The sequence below is a fragment of the Otolemur garnettii genome, unplaced genomic scaffold (genome assembly GCF_000181295.1).
Source record: "Otolemur garnettii isolate 467f Iridium unplaced genomic scaffold, OtoGar3 scaffold00191, whole genome shotgun sequence".
Classification (NCBI taxonomy): domain Eukaryota; kingdom Metazoa; phylum Chordata; class Mammalia; order Primates; family Galagidae; genus Otolemur; species Otolemur garnettii.
In genome coordinates, this window is record NW_003852586.1 from 2,703,956 (window position 1) to 2,718,918 (window position 14,963).

The window sequence follows — 14,963 nt, forward strand, 5'->3', positions numbered from 1 at the left end:
AAGATACAAGCCCTGAAGACATCCTGCTTTGAAGCCTTGGTTCTGTTTTGTTTATTCTCTCACCTCCAGCTACTTCCACTAGTCACAATCCACAAAATTAAATTTAGTTGCTTATTGTTCTTACTTCATAAAAAAGTAAAATATGTGAAAACACTACACTGTACCCCATGTTTGCATTAATGTATACAGCTATTATTTAATAATAAAAAAAAGAAATCTATTTCAATTAAATTTTTGAATTGACTGACCAAAAAAAAGTAAAATATAGAAAAAGAAAAAATGTAAATTTAGACATACTTCCAAAATCTTATTACCCAGTTCTTAAATTAGCATTTATAATAAATATAAATACTTGTATTAAGTAACATCTTACTGCCTTAAAATGGTGCGCATATTGGTTATCTTTCTTTTTCTGTCTTTACAGTAGTTGTGAGAGGGAGCTCAGGACAAAGTCATTACCTGCCAAAGCCATGTGGCTGCTGCCCTGGGCTAGTGACTAGACAGGATCCACTGACAGAATCCTGCTGGCCCACACCTATTAGATCATCTGTGTTTGGGTTGTTTTTTCTGCTTTGTTGTTAAAACAGGTTCCGTTGAATGATTCATACTTCCTTCAAAACCAGGTGGTTGTATTAGACACATTTGGGCAGAAATATGTCCAGAGTATAAGATTGAATGATTTGAAGAGAGTCTTCTCTCCCACCACCTCTCTCCCTCAATCGTGGTAAGCAAAAAAACAAATGTCAGTGCTTCTTACTATCCAGTTTGTTTTCCATGAAAATAAAGAGTCTCTATCTCCCTGAAAACTGTTTTTGTCAGCCTGCTCCAGTGGGGGGCCTTGGTTTCATGACTATTCAATTTTTATTATTCTTCTGGTTGAATAGTCACAAATCAAGCCTATAACAGGAGGAAGAGGGTTACTCTCCAAAGAGGACTTATTTTTTTTGTATTTTTCATATAATGTGACACTACATTCCTTATTCTGACAACAGCTGCTCCTTAGCAGCACAGCTCAAGACCTATCTCGTCACTCCCTCAGGACCTGCAGCCCAAGTGATAACGCCTGCCATTGGTCCCCAGTGAGCAGTCCCTTTGCCTCATAACCATAATTTTGTGCCCTACCCCTCTTCGTGTAGGCTCATCACAGACATGCAGGAAGTCACTTCAGACTGAGTTCAGCTTTCCCATGACACTCCCCTGACTCAGCCCCAGCTCTGCTATGAAAGTCACAGGCACCCAGGCCTGCACTTCCCCATGAAGTCATTGGACATCCAAACAATACGTGTTGACAAAGTACTTGCCAGGTAGAAAGGCCTTACCCACATATTCCAGGAAATACAAAGATGTACAAGAAAAAGACTGCTTAGTTAGGGAAGAGTGATATAAATGAAAAATAAAAGATAACACTTAAAGTCCTAGAAAAATTAATAAAATTAATTTTTTTATCCATTAAAACATTTAAATCATTTAGCCCAATAAGACTCTAATTTATTCTGAGGAAAAACATAGCTGTAAGGTAAAAAAGAAAAAAAACTATGTTTGTGAACGTGGTCATTAAAAGAATCATCGACAGTAAAAAATAGAAAATGTCTAAATACTTCACAGTAGAAGATAAATTTCTTTATTTTATCATGAGTCCATTTAGCATAATATGATTCTCCCTTTAACATGCAGCCATTAAAATTATTAATAATTGATTAATCTAGATACTATATTTGTGAGTTTTAAGTTATATAAAACACAAAGTTATAAATGTATAGCTAGTAAAAATAAAAATTAGCAATAAGGGCATGCTTATGAAATAGCAGTAAGTGTAAAAAGCAAGTTATACACTAGGACATGACACAACTGTGTGTAAATGTACTTGAAGTTAACACGTGAAATGAAAACAGTTTTTTTAGACACCTTTGTTTAAAACTTTTAAAATATTATTTCACTTTATTTTACTAAAAAGAGCAATGGCAGAATGACAAGTGTGAGATACAGGGTCTAAAATTTGTATTTAGGAAGGGTAACAAAGAGCCACGTACTCCTGTTCTTACCGTCTGGTTGCTCATCATGTAGAATATGTGTGCCTCGTTGCACATCTCAAGTTGCAGTCTTGCGATAACTTTATTAACCATCATCTGTCAGCGGTGCTGGATAAGCCCAGTTCAGTGTGAAGAGTCCCCTGAGGCTCCCTGACTCTGCCTCCCACTTTGTCAGTCTACACTGAGGCGCCTGGAGGACTAAGTGGGTTTTTTTTTTTCCTTAAGGCACACAATTTATTGGTGAAAAAGGTGAAACTAGTGTTTACATTTCAGCACCCAATCTAATTCTATTAGAGAGTCCCCAGTCACTGCTGCTTTGGGGCAGAGAGGGTATGCCCCACCTGCCTCCACTGTGCTGGCCCATTTTCTTGGGCTCTGCTTTGCCTGCAAACCCTGCCCACACCCCCGTTTTCCTCAGTCCACCTTCCTTCTGGCAGCAGTCTGCTAGGAGGCTTTTTCCAAAAGACAGTATTTGGGAAAAGACGAGGTGCCTTCCAGTTCCCACCATTCTGTTTCCTGTCCACTGTTTATGCACCTGCTAGTTCCTGCTCTTATTCACATATTATGAGGAAAACAGTACCTTCCACAGACTGGGTAATTCAAGGTAGTTCCCATTAGTGTATGGAAAGTATGTTCCAAAAGGTCCTGGCTTGCTGTGACAATATAATAACTTGGGCAAAAGTATCACATTCTCTTGAATTAAAAATGCGAAGTAGTTGCAGAATTTCATAAAATACCTGCCACCCACAATTGTATGTAATCACAGTTTACCAGAATACACAAAATTTTTACTGATTTGTGAAGTTTCCTGTCTGTTTCTGATTCATTCAAGTCATACTATTGGTTCAAGTCCATCCCTTCAGACTTGTTCAGCAAGTTGGGTTTTAATTATATGGGATTTCCTCCTTTGTCTTCAGCTACAGATCACACATAACACATGAGAGTCATTCATTTGAGTGGGACACTGGAAGCAGTTGGACAGACGGGGAAAAAGACCTCTTCATTAAGGATTAAAATGTACAGGTAAGTCCTGTTTTTGGTTCTCAGCTCTAAAAAATTTACCGTATCTTAGAGCACTTAACACATGAAGAATAGACAAAAGCTTAAATTCTGGACATATCTGGCAAGCTTCTAGTTATTTCTCTGAAAACTTTATTGAAATACTTAGATATTATTTAGGTAATATTGATTAGATAAGGCACTTGGCTGCTTGGCTAAATTTTTTGCATAATGAATACTCTAAAAGGATGGCTTATCATTAGTCGACATACCTTAAATAAGGAAGTATTTTTGTTTCTCATGTTTAACTTCTCAAAAAATGATTTCTGGATTTTTTAAATGTAATCAGTAAACAATTTTTCTGTTGTTTGAAAACTTGTTGAAGATTCTTCATCTTAATTTTCACCACAGTCTCATTACTAGCTATGAAATACACCCTGAATCCTTACATCCATCTTAATAAGGTAAAGACAGTATTTCACTAACTTTTATATAGTTGTAGAATTGTTATTTTCAAGAAAAGTCTTGATAATACTTAACAAAAAATAGTATTTGTCCAGTTTTATCATTAATTAACAATTATTTCCATGTACTTTTCCATAAAAAACAGCAAACTGTGATATAACTATAGTCAAATATTACAATCTTAATTAAAACAGTGAAAATCATTACATAATTTGATGTGTTTACATGTGCATTTGAATATGTACACTGTACATATTGTTTCATTATCAACACAGAAAAATATGATGATAATGTTGAAAATGTAGTGATATTGAAAATAAAAACATGGACAATGCATTGGCTATCATAAGTGCAGTTGAATTTAAGCCTCTCGAACACTGAAAAAATCAAAAGTCAAACCATTTCAAATAACAAAAATATATGTACAATCATGTGCATTTGATATATATTTCAAAAAGCAGCTATAGACTCAGTTCCCAACAATAGAAGAAAATAAAATAAAGTGCTCTCATATTCATACAATCAATATGAGAAATTCATTAAGTAGTTTAAAAACTAGGAAGTTATTTATATATTATGTTCTCATTTGATATGATAAAAGCAGATCACAAAATTATATTTACTCATCAACTATAACTATGTAAAACTATACATGTGAAAAAGACTAGTGAAAAGCTAATAAGGTTTGTTGTATTAAATTGGTGACCTTATGAATTATATTTTCCCATTATTCCCAAGCTTTCTATGACAGTGTAATAGTGCATTGGAATCATAAAACATTTTAAAATGTATTTTGCTAAACAATTTTAATTTTAAAGAAATTTCACTAATGTTTTAACAATTTATTCTCTTATAAAGCAGCTAAATGTATATAAAAATGTTATTCACAGGGAAATAAAGGAAGACATAAATGGGGCAAATAATGAAAGATATGTACCTTTTCAAAATGGTTTGAATTGGTCTAATCTCTGACCGTGTCTGTCATGCACAGGAACTTTGACACTCAATTACAGCCAATCTTGCCAATTCCTTTCTAGAGACCGTAGGAATATTTTACCTCTTAGGCTATCTTTATTACTTATAATTAGTAACAGGGTATCTGAATCAGGGAGGTGAAAGGAAATGGAATTATATAATCTATTTTTTAAGTAAGTCTAAGTAGTTTTTGTATAATTTTAGATAAATCTACAGATAATTCTGAAATACCTTTGGCTGAGAATAGGCTGTCTTGGGTGGTTTGTTTGCTTCTATATAAAAGTTAAACTCCCAGACTTTTCCAAGTTGTCCTCTCCTGAAGTTTGCAAAGGTGGAGTATTCCTGTTCTCTCCTTTTTAAAGAAGAAAATCCTACCACAGGGTCAGGGACCAGGGCAGCCATTCACTCATGTCAGATTCTTGGGCATTTCCAATTCTCTTGGGTCCACCAAGATTACAAAAAAAGTATGAGGTGAGGTTGGGGAAATATAATTAAGATATATACTGAAATTCAGAATGTGGTTTGGGGAAAGATTTAGGGTGAATGAGCATATCAGGAACAGGCAAGTCCTAGCAGGTTCCTCCCACCTAACAAATCTTGTTTCCATTCACTGCCCTTTTGTCTGTGCTCATATGATGAACTGATGACAGGGATGCGTCAAAGCAATCAGATGCCTCCCAACAGCCCAAAAGACCATGAGACAAAGGGGGGGAAGCCATCACTGTCAAAAATGCATCCCAAACTCTGCCTGTTGTTTAGTCCTGGATTTTGAATTGATATTTTAACTTCCCCAAACCATGCTTAAAATTGTAAATTATTATGCAAAAACATATGTCTTAATAGAATTTATGCAGCTGGGGTCAATTTGTCTTTGTAGACATGGAGAACTAAAATAGTGCATTTAAACAAGTTTTTGCATAAAAATCCTGGGCTGCATGCTAGAACGATGGCCACATCTGGCATAAATGTCTTCCTAAGGGTGGCCTGCATTATGATACATGAGAGCAGCAACCAGTCCTTGGGGGCACATATTTTCTAGCAAATTCCCACCATTTGCTGCTAACTTGTCCTTCAGAAGATGCCTACAAGCCAGTTCCTCAGAAACACCTTAGTTTCCTGACTCTCATGCCATGCAATCTCCACAATTGTTGGCACCTGAGATACATCCTGAGGCAGAGACTCAGTGTCTGCTGCTGTAAGGAAACTTAAAGTCATTTGGTCCAAATTCCTTAAAAGGTATTGCTACAACTTGAAGGACTCCATTCTTTTGAACAGAGAAAATTTCAGTTTTTGAGGCACCTCCACAATTATATACTGTCCCGTAACTGACCTCTCTCCACCTTGTCCAATGTAACTTACCTAGACTTTTCAGTTTTATCACTCATGGATACATAGCTAAAAACATACATATTATACACATACATACACACATACATACATATGTACACACACATATTTACATAGGTACATACATACGTTTATGTGTGTGTATGTATGTGTGTAGTTTACGTATGTATGTGTAGTTTAGTTCATGCTAAACTACATAGCAAACGTATGTGTGTGTAGTTTAGTCATGCTCACAGCTACATGGCATTCCATTGTAGAAGTCCTCAATAACTTAAAGATCTACTCTTCTGGTATTCTTCCAGAACACAGAATGCAGCTCTGCACATTCTAGAACAGGTCAAATGGTGCAAACAGGCAAGGGTTTCTCCTGGGCCTGTTGCTGCAGATGGACTTTCTGGGTCACATGGTATACAAGCATTTTTGTCTTTAGCCTATTATCTCTTTTCTGGTTACAAAAAGGCTCTTGTCTCCGTGGTCCTGAAATAGTTCTGTCTTGCTCTCACTGATCCTCCACATTGCAAATGCAGCGACCAGGGCTTGGGCATGCTTTCCCCCACCCACAGCAGACCATTCTTTCCTTGAGACACGAGCTTTGCAAACCCTCAAAGTACCATTCTCTTCTAGTTTTTCTCCTACTTGACTGCTCAAACTTTCCTATTTAACAGTTTCTCTTACTAGATCCTTCTTATTTTCCTGCCCTCCAAAATTTGAGGGTTTCGAAGCACCCCCCCCTTCTGTAGTTCCACGTGCGTTCTGTATAATCCGTCCAGACCCATAGCTTTCAACACTGTACAAGCCACTGGTTCCCTAGGATGGATAGTCACTCCAGTCCACAATTGTTCACTAGAAAACACAAAATGCTCTTGCTTGAGTTACCTTTAATGTCACGCGGCAAAATAAAGCACTTTGAGGCCAAGTACAGTGATTCATGCCTCTAACTCCTGCACTCTAGGAGGCTGAAGCAGGAGAATCCCTTGAGCTCAGGAGTTCCAGACCAGCCTGAGCAAGAGTGAGACCCTGTCTCTACTAAAAATAGAAGAAAAAACAAGCAAACTACCTGGACGCTGTGGTGGGTGCCTATAGTCCCAGCTACTAAGAAAGCTGAGGCAGGAGGATTGTTTGAAGTTTCTGTGAGCTATGATGATGCCATGGCACTCTACCCAGGGTGACAGAGTGACACTAGGTTTCAAGGAAGGAAGGAGAAACTACTTGAATTCTACCCACCCAATTACTTTATTTGTAACTCTTTTCATGATATTTATCCTACGACCTTTATTAGATTTTTTTCATTCATTGTTCAGTCAGGGAGCAAATACCTAATTTCTGCGTATCTGATCTATAGGAATTACGTTAGGTGCCAACATGCAGATTTGGAACAGAAAGACCTGGACCTTGTCCTTATGTTGCCTATTGGGAAGACACTAAAAATAATTAAATAAGAAATTTCCCATCTGTTTATATGTAGTTGCCATCAGTGCTATGAAGAAAAGTGTAAGAGCTTTGATTAATTAAGATAAATGGAAGCAACTGTCATTGCAAATATTTATTCTGTGGAAATCTCAACAGAGCCAAGATTTTACTTTATCTTTATTTTACTTTACTTATCTTTACTAAAACCCACAACCTCCCTGGTGAAAAGGCAAACCATATTGCCGATTAACATAAAAATAATTTCATTTTGATTTAATAAGATGACACTGAAATAAGTATGATAATAGAATGAATTAAACCACTCTAGGTGTTGATGAGAGGCTTAGGAATTATTATTTCAGCAGGAACTTAAATGCAAGCAGGAATCAGATAGCGCTGGTCCTTGAAAAGCACATAAAGGATGTGGCATTATACCCTCAGAGAAATGCAGAGCTGGTGAAGACTTGAGGAGGGTGAGACGTTATATTAGGAGCTTTAAAAGATCATGCTGACTTGTTATGGAGATTTATCCTTGTGGAGAGGGAAGTTTCCATCCATGAAGGGAGAGCAGCTGGAAGATGTTCAATGTTTCAGAGAGGGAGAAGGGGGTGGGAGGAAAGCACTGCAGGTACGGACAGCTCAGTGATGCTGCGTGGGGGCACGGCATTCATCAGGACTTGGGGTGAGGGCTGTGCCAAGTGTGATTTCTAGGTGTTCCATATGAGTCAGTTGGTGAATGCTGGTGCCATCTACTGAGAAAGAAAATGCCACAAAAGAGCCTATTTGCCAGGACAAGGGAGGGTCAAGAGATTCAGAAAGGAGAAGATGATTGATTCAGTCCTGTGGCAGTAGAGCTCTGAACATCTGCAAAGACCATGCAGGAGATGGCCCGTGTAGGTCTAGGAGTCAGGCACTGGTCAGCAGCATCTACAGAGTGTGTGTCCACAGAGTGTGGTCTCTGTATATCTTGTCTGCATCCCGAGGGCACTTATAAAAATGCAGGTGTCTGAGCAGCAGGACCAGGCCTTCTGGAAAGTCACAGGATTTTACTCTCTCAGATCCTTAATAATTTGTGCATAGGAGTTGAGAAAGCTCTGATGGTAATGAGTTGGCTAGACAGACCAGCCGGAAAAGACACACAGGACAGCCTGGGTGGACCCTCAGGGCTGAGCAGCAGAGTGAGCCATCAGGAAGCCCTGAAAAACGAGGGTGGGTCAGAAAGATAAAGAGGACAGAATCATGAAAATCAAAAGGATTTTTTCAGTAGAAAGGTATGTTTGAGGGTAGGAAATGCTGCCAAAAGCCCATCCCTGGAGGTAATAAGCACCTCAAGGCAAGGGTAATTCTTTGGCCATTTAAAAAATGCACTGCGAACCCCCCCAACCCCGCCTTGTGGAAGATTACAATAAGTACTTAATGGCTATTACTGTTTTCAACATTCGTATTGATAGAGCATCTAGCATGTCCTGAGGGCAAATACCAGGGAAGCCTCAGAGGAAGAGCACAGACGAAACCCAGGGAGGCTGGGTGCCCTCCATGCCACCACCTGTCCTCTCCTCTCTGTATGTTCCTTTGCACAGGTGGCAAGTTGGAGTGCATATTTCTGAAGCTTCATTCCACTACTCACACTTTATGATTCTAACAAATGCTATCTATTTTTCAAAATATTACCTTAAAATATTATGTTGTGCACCTTGAATATATATAATTTTTAATTGTCAGTGAAATATCTTAAAATTAAAAGTAGTTAATTTTAATGCCATATCATATCATATGCATGTATTATATATAAAAATTTATATTATTTCCAGTGAAGACTAGGTTTTACATAGAAGAAGAATATAGAATTCATGATTTATTGAACACACACCAGAGTTCTAAGTACTTGATAAACAGTACCTCATTTTATCTTCTGAACCTTGAGGCCTATGATTATCCTAAGTTTGTAAAGGTGGAAAGTAAGTCTCAGGTTTCAACACTTGCTATTGGTCATGTAAGTCTATCTAATTACAGAACTTACAGTTGTTATCACTACTGCACTACATTACCATTCTGTATTACCTGTGTAGTAATTAAAAATACAGGCATCTGGACATGGATGTTTCAGGGTAATTTTTTTATAAAAACAAAAGAAACTGAGTAAACATGTGCATTTTCGGGATACAGAAAGGAATCCCTTATATATGTGACTCTTCTTGCCAATGTTAAAGACCATAGCAATGGCCAGGTGTGGCAGGTCCCATGCCCACAATCCAGCACTGTGAGAGGCCTTGGAGGGAGGATCACTTGAGGTTAGGAGTTTCACACCAGCCTGGGCAACCCCATCTCTACAAAAGCAAGCAATAAAAAAAAAAAAAAAGAATTAGATGGGCATGGCAACAGGTGCCTATAGGATCAACTACTTGGGAGTTTGAGGAGGGAGGATCATTTGACCCCAAGAGTATGAGGTTAATGAGCTATGATTCCACCACTGCTCTCCAACCTAGGTGACAAAGTGAAGCCTTGTCTTAATAAAGAAAAAAAAAAAGCCAATATTCACAGAGCACATAGAGCCTTACCCTACCTTCTAAGCTAGCCCATTCCCCTGTTCTCTTATTGTGTACATTCACTTAATGAACAGATCATTGAAAAGAGAATGTATCTTCGGCACTTTTCACAGCCACTTTTCACATTTTTTAACAGCCTAGAATGGCCTCAAAAATATTCATTCTGTAGACTTTGGAACTCTATACATTTCATCATGACACAAAATCATCCTGAAAATGCTTAAATCTTTCCTCTGCTTCTGAAGACAGTCTGGGCAGGAAGCCAGTAGGACTAAATTCAGAAGAAGCTGAGTATAAGATGCTGTTTTTAAAAATATATTGATATAACTAAATATTATCCAAGAATATCTGAAACAACTAATCTTGGATTTGGTGCGTGATTCACCAGAAGCCACCTTTTTTTCCTCTGAGAATAATCATCATTTACCAGATACAGTTAAATAGAATAAGCCATTTCAAGTGATATATGGTCTTGGATTCCAGCCCCCACTCTTCCCATGAATCACCAGTAATAGCCCTCAATCAGCTCCTGAGAGGAAGTCCCAGTTCATTCCTGAGCTCTCTATTCGATCATCATCTGTAATTTATATCTCCCAGTAGGTGCTCACATGTCTTTCTTCAGTTAGGCCCTTTATTAATAGATTTTTACTTCTTTAACCTGTCCATTTAAGATCCACTTCCTTTATCTTTCTTCTGCTACATCTTACCCACCTCTCCACTTCTATAGGCAATATAACACTGTGGTAAATATTTGTGTATCAAAACATATCTAAACACAGAAAAAGTATAGCAAAAATAAGGCATTAAAATCTTATAGGTCCCTTGTCCTATGTGCAGTCCATGGTTGACCAAAATGTCCCTATGACTGTAGTTCTGTAATATAGGATCTATATGTTTTGGTGAAGTGATAAGTTAAGGTTTGGAATGTCTCGATTTTATACAGTAGCAAAGGAGGATTATCTTCGTACTTGGACTTCAGGAAACAAAGAAGTATCTACTATGCCTTGGTCATCCAAACACCAGCAGGATGGCTAGATAGGAGGGAGTATGTTGGTGACATCAGTTTGCAAACTGGGAAAAGATCATCTTTGCTGTGGACTGAGACCATCTATGAAGAGGGGAGGGGAGGTTGGGCTTATGCCTCCCAGGTCTGTGTTACACAATAGACACACTTAGCGAATTTTAGGAGGTTCTACGTATTTAGGAGGGGAGCTGAGTACCTGTGTAGCTGGTAAACATATTTGCAACATACGTCTCAGTTGACCTTGGTGCCTTATGAGCATTAAAATGAAGTGTAATTTGATGCTTTAAGTCAAAAGTTGAACACAAAGTTTGTGTGTAGTCTCTGTAAGCTGACTGGAACTGGCTTATGAGAAAAGAATGTTTATAAGGCCCATCTCTGCCCAGACACAATTGTAAAGGCCCAGGTCAAAGCCCAGGAGTAGCAAAAATCTAACAATTTTCCTCATGACTCCCTATTGTTAGAGAGTTTAGCAAAAGTGTGGCTTTTCTTGTAGCCTTAGGAGTTGCCATCCCCTAAACCCTGGGTCCATAGGTAACTTTTCTTTCCATGACCTTAGTGTTAGTCTTAGATGTTAAATGATAAATATTTTGGTGTCTCAAATCACTCCTTCAACAAAATCACTCTGTTTGTCAAGTGTCTCTAATCTAATTGTATCTAAGGCCTTTACCACACAAAAATAGGCCCTGGACCAAGAGCAGTGACATCATCCAGAGTTTGTTGGAAATGCTTAATCTTGAGGCCCACCCCAGAGTCATTAATTGAAAATTTAAACTTTTTTTTTTGAGAGTTTCATTATGTCACCCTCAGTAGAGTGCCATGCGTCACAGCTCATAGCAACCTCAAACTCAAGTGATTCTCTTGCCACAAGTGATTGGGCTTGGCAATCTTGGCTCAAGCAATTTTCTTGCCTCAGCCTCCCATGTAGCTGGGACTACAGGTGCCCACCACAACACCTGGCTATTTTTTTGTTGTAGTTGTCATTATTGTTTAGCAGGCCCAGGCCAGGTTCAAACCTGCCATCCCTGGGTGTATGTGGCTTACACTCTAACTCCTGAGCTACGAGTGCCAAGCCTAAAATTTGAACTGTTAACAGGCAATTCATAGGTACATTAGAATTTAAGAGATACTAGACTGAATAATGGCTGTATGCAGCTTCAAGGCAATCTCTCACATACCCACATGGAGAAGAAGGGGTCAGCAAGAGGCCTCCTTGTGGCTTACCCATGAGTGAGCTCCTCTCCCCTAGTACACACATCACCCCCATTCTCAGCCTGAAGAAACACTCTGAGAGTGTTCTGGGAACAATGAGTTCTGGGAACACTGTTCTTCTCAAAAAATACTAGGTCTTTCAAAGTAAATACTTCTGTGTGTGGATAAGTTTGGGAAACACCACTGTCTCATCAGTTCAAGCCGCAGAAGGCAAGAAGAAATAGAAGATTTGGGAATGTGTAAAGAAAAATCAATCGGCTCTTTGACATTTAGCAACTTGAATTTAAACTTGAATTTTTCCCTGGGATTTCTCAGATATTTTTCTACTCTGACACTTGAAAGGTAATGAAAATGTGTCTGACACTCTTCTGTGGGTCTACCTGGATTTATAAGCAATTTCCAATGCCCTAGTCACAACTCCACTCAGAAAGCAAAATGCAAGTGAGAGGAATGTTGTCCTATGATTAAGTGACACAAAATAAGAAGTAGATCATTTCAAAACTCTGACACTTTATATCTTATGTGGAACAAATTGCTTGCATTAAGGGCAACACACCCAAATCCGACAGCTCAGGGAGCTGCTGCCCATGCAACATGCAGAGTCTGAGTGGACCTCAGGGTCTTTCTGTGTGCCTAGAGCTTCAGGTTCATCTTCATTATCAATTGCTCAGACAGAGTTTGGTAATTTTATTTTTCCATTAAGTTAATGATAATGAAGAGATAAATTTAATTGTTAACAACTTTATTGAAATTTAGTTACATGCCATAAAATTCACCTGTGTACAGTGCACAATGCAGTGGTTTCTGGTATATTTACAGAGAAATGCAACTATTCAAGTCCAAGCTAAGAACAAGTTCTTCACCCCAGAAGATATTCAAGTACTCAAGATACTCAAGTGCTTATTTCCCAAAGAAGATTTTCACAATAAAAAAATTATACGTTTAGATTGTCCTTAATCTTTCTATGTAATTTGAAGATACCCAGCAAAATAATGTTTGTTTTGGGGTAGTTTAAAGAACATTTTTAATTAAAAATGAAGAAACAAAAGGGAAAGGAACTAAATAGAAAGAATAAAGAAAGGGGAAGACAAAAGAGGAAGAAAACCTATTTACTTAAAAACTAAAGCCAGATAGGAAAAAACACCATTTTGTCTATTTGAGAGGAAACAGGTAGTAAAGCAAGCACATCTTCAACTAAATAGTCTTCTTGCTTGAAGACTAGGATGGGCTCTGGCCCTGTCAATGACTGTGCCTCCTGAAACTCAGGGAAGGCAGCATTTAACCCTGTGCTCTCTAGGTAACTGGCACCACCAGGTGATGAGGAAGACAGCAGGTGGTGCGGCCTCCCCCATCACAGGCCCTGCTGACTGACCATCAGCACTAGGTACAGGCTCTTCAACAAGGACAGAGTCAAGACGTGTGGCTCCCATCACTGTGCTATCTGGTGACTCCTAGAGAAATACACTTAAAATTTTAGCATCACATCTGTTCTATTGTTTTCAAACTGGCTTGGCAGGTTCACCTTTGGGGATATTCTACCCTCTACCAAATGCCTCCGCAGTGCCCAGTTGCACACAGAAAAGGCTTCATCGTCTCAACTGTGGAGTAAGGAGCCCACCCTTGGGCAGCTGTGCTGTGCAGGCAAAGGGGATGTTCCTCATAAAAGCCAAGTGTATATTAAGTTCAGCAGAACACGGCCTGGTACACAACACTGAGTTGATGTTGACATTGAATTGACCACAGAAATGCTGGGTTGCCTGCAGACATCTCTGAACAACTGCACAAGGCCAACTCTGCTTCTGGACATGGGGACGTACAGGGCGTGAGGGGAAGTTGGGCAGGTCCTACAGACTGTCAGCATCGTTTTCAAGCCCTACTCAGTGATCTCCCTTTATCACCTGAGGAAGATGAGGCGTGTCTCCATCTGTTTCTGCTGCTGTATAGGAAATATCTGAGGCTGGATGGTCTGTAAAGAAAAGAGGCTGACTTGGATAATGGCTCTGCTGACTGTATAAGAAGCCTGACACCAGCACTTGCTCTGGTGGAGGTTTCCAGGGGCTTCTACACAAGGTGGACGGCACAGGGAGCAGGTGCCTTGTGGAGAGGCAGTAGGAGGGAGAGGAGGGGGCTCGGATCTTTTAGCCAACTAGCTCTCATGTGGTCTAAAGAGAGAGAACTCACCTCTCACCTTAGGGAGTGCACCATTCTGCTTATGAGGGACCTTCCCCAGGACACAAACACCTCCCACCCAGCCCCCCAACACTGGAGCTCAAATTTCAGTGTGAGATTTGGAGAGGACAAATGTCCAAACCATGTTAAGGCATGAGTATGACAACACAGATATACCATCTCCTTCCATAGTTTAAAATAAAGTATATATCAAATGAAGGTCAGAAACATCTGGAAATTCTTGCCTTACACGATGAATGCAGAACTGTCAGGAGCTCTGATGTGAAAAGGAAGCATTTTGCATTTCTCTAAGTAAGTCTTCCACAGTCAAGAAGTTCTTCCCATGAAAAGGCTACAAAACCAGCCTAACTCATGAATAAATACTGTCAGCTTTGGCACATGCCACATAGGGTTAGAAAGCTGTAATGTGCTGCAAAACAATGAGCAATGGCAGTGATAGGACGGGAGGTCTGGTGTAGTTACAGAGGTCTCGCAGAGGGGCTGTCCACTCAGCCAAGACTTGAAGGAGATGAGGCCTGCTGGCCCTGAGGTAAGAGTGTCAGGACAGTGGAGATGCCAGACACAAAGCTGATGGGGTAGCACAAGGCCTGTCACCTTGTCCTGCTTGAGGAGCAGCTGGGAGGCTAGGGTGTCTGGAACAGGACATGCAGGTGGAACGGAGGAGATAGGGTCACATTAGAAATTCCTGCAAGTAAGCAGGTGATCAGTGTGAGAGGAAAGTATCTGATGTCACAATTACCTTAATTAGCTGCTTCCTTCCTTGTTTGC

The 14,963-nt window shown here is 39.4% G+C and overlaps 1 protein-coding gene across 1 annotated transcript in view; it reads left to right on the plus strand.

Annotated features, from left to right (window-relative positions):
• The first annotated feature begins 2,947 nt into the window (after nt 1-2,947).
• The window catches only part of TMPRSS11D (transmembrane protease, serine 11D), a 46,927-nt gene continuing 34,911 nt past the window's right edge, over nt 2,948-14,963 (plus strand). The window contains exon 1 of the mRNA XM_023507593.1: nt 2,948-3,053. Within this exon, the coding sequence (XP_023363361.1) occupies nt 2,968-3,053 (86 nt within the window). The 5' untranslated portion in view covers nt 2,948-2,967. The remainder of the gene's footprint in view (nt 3,054-14,963) is intronic.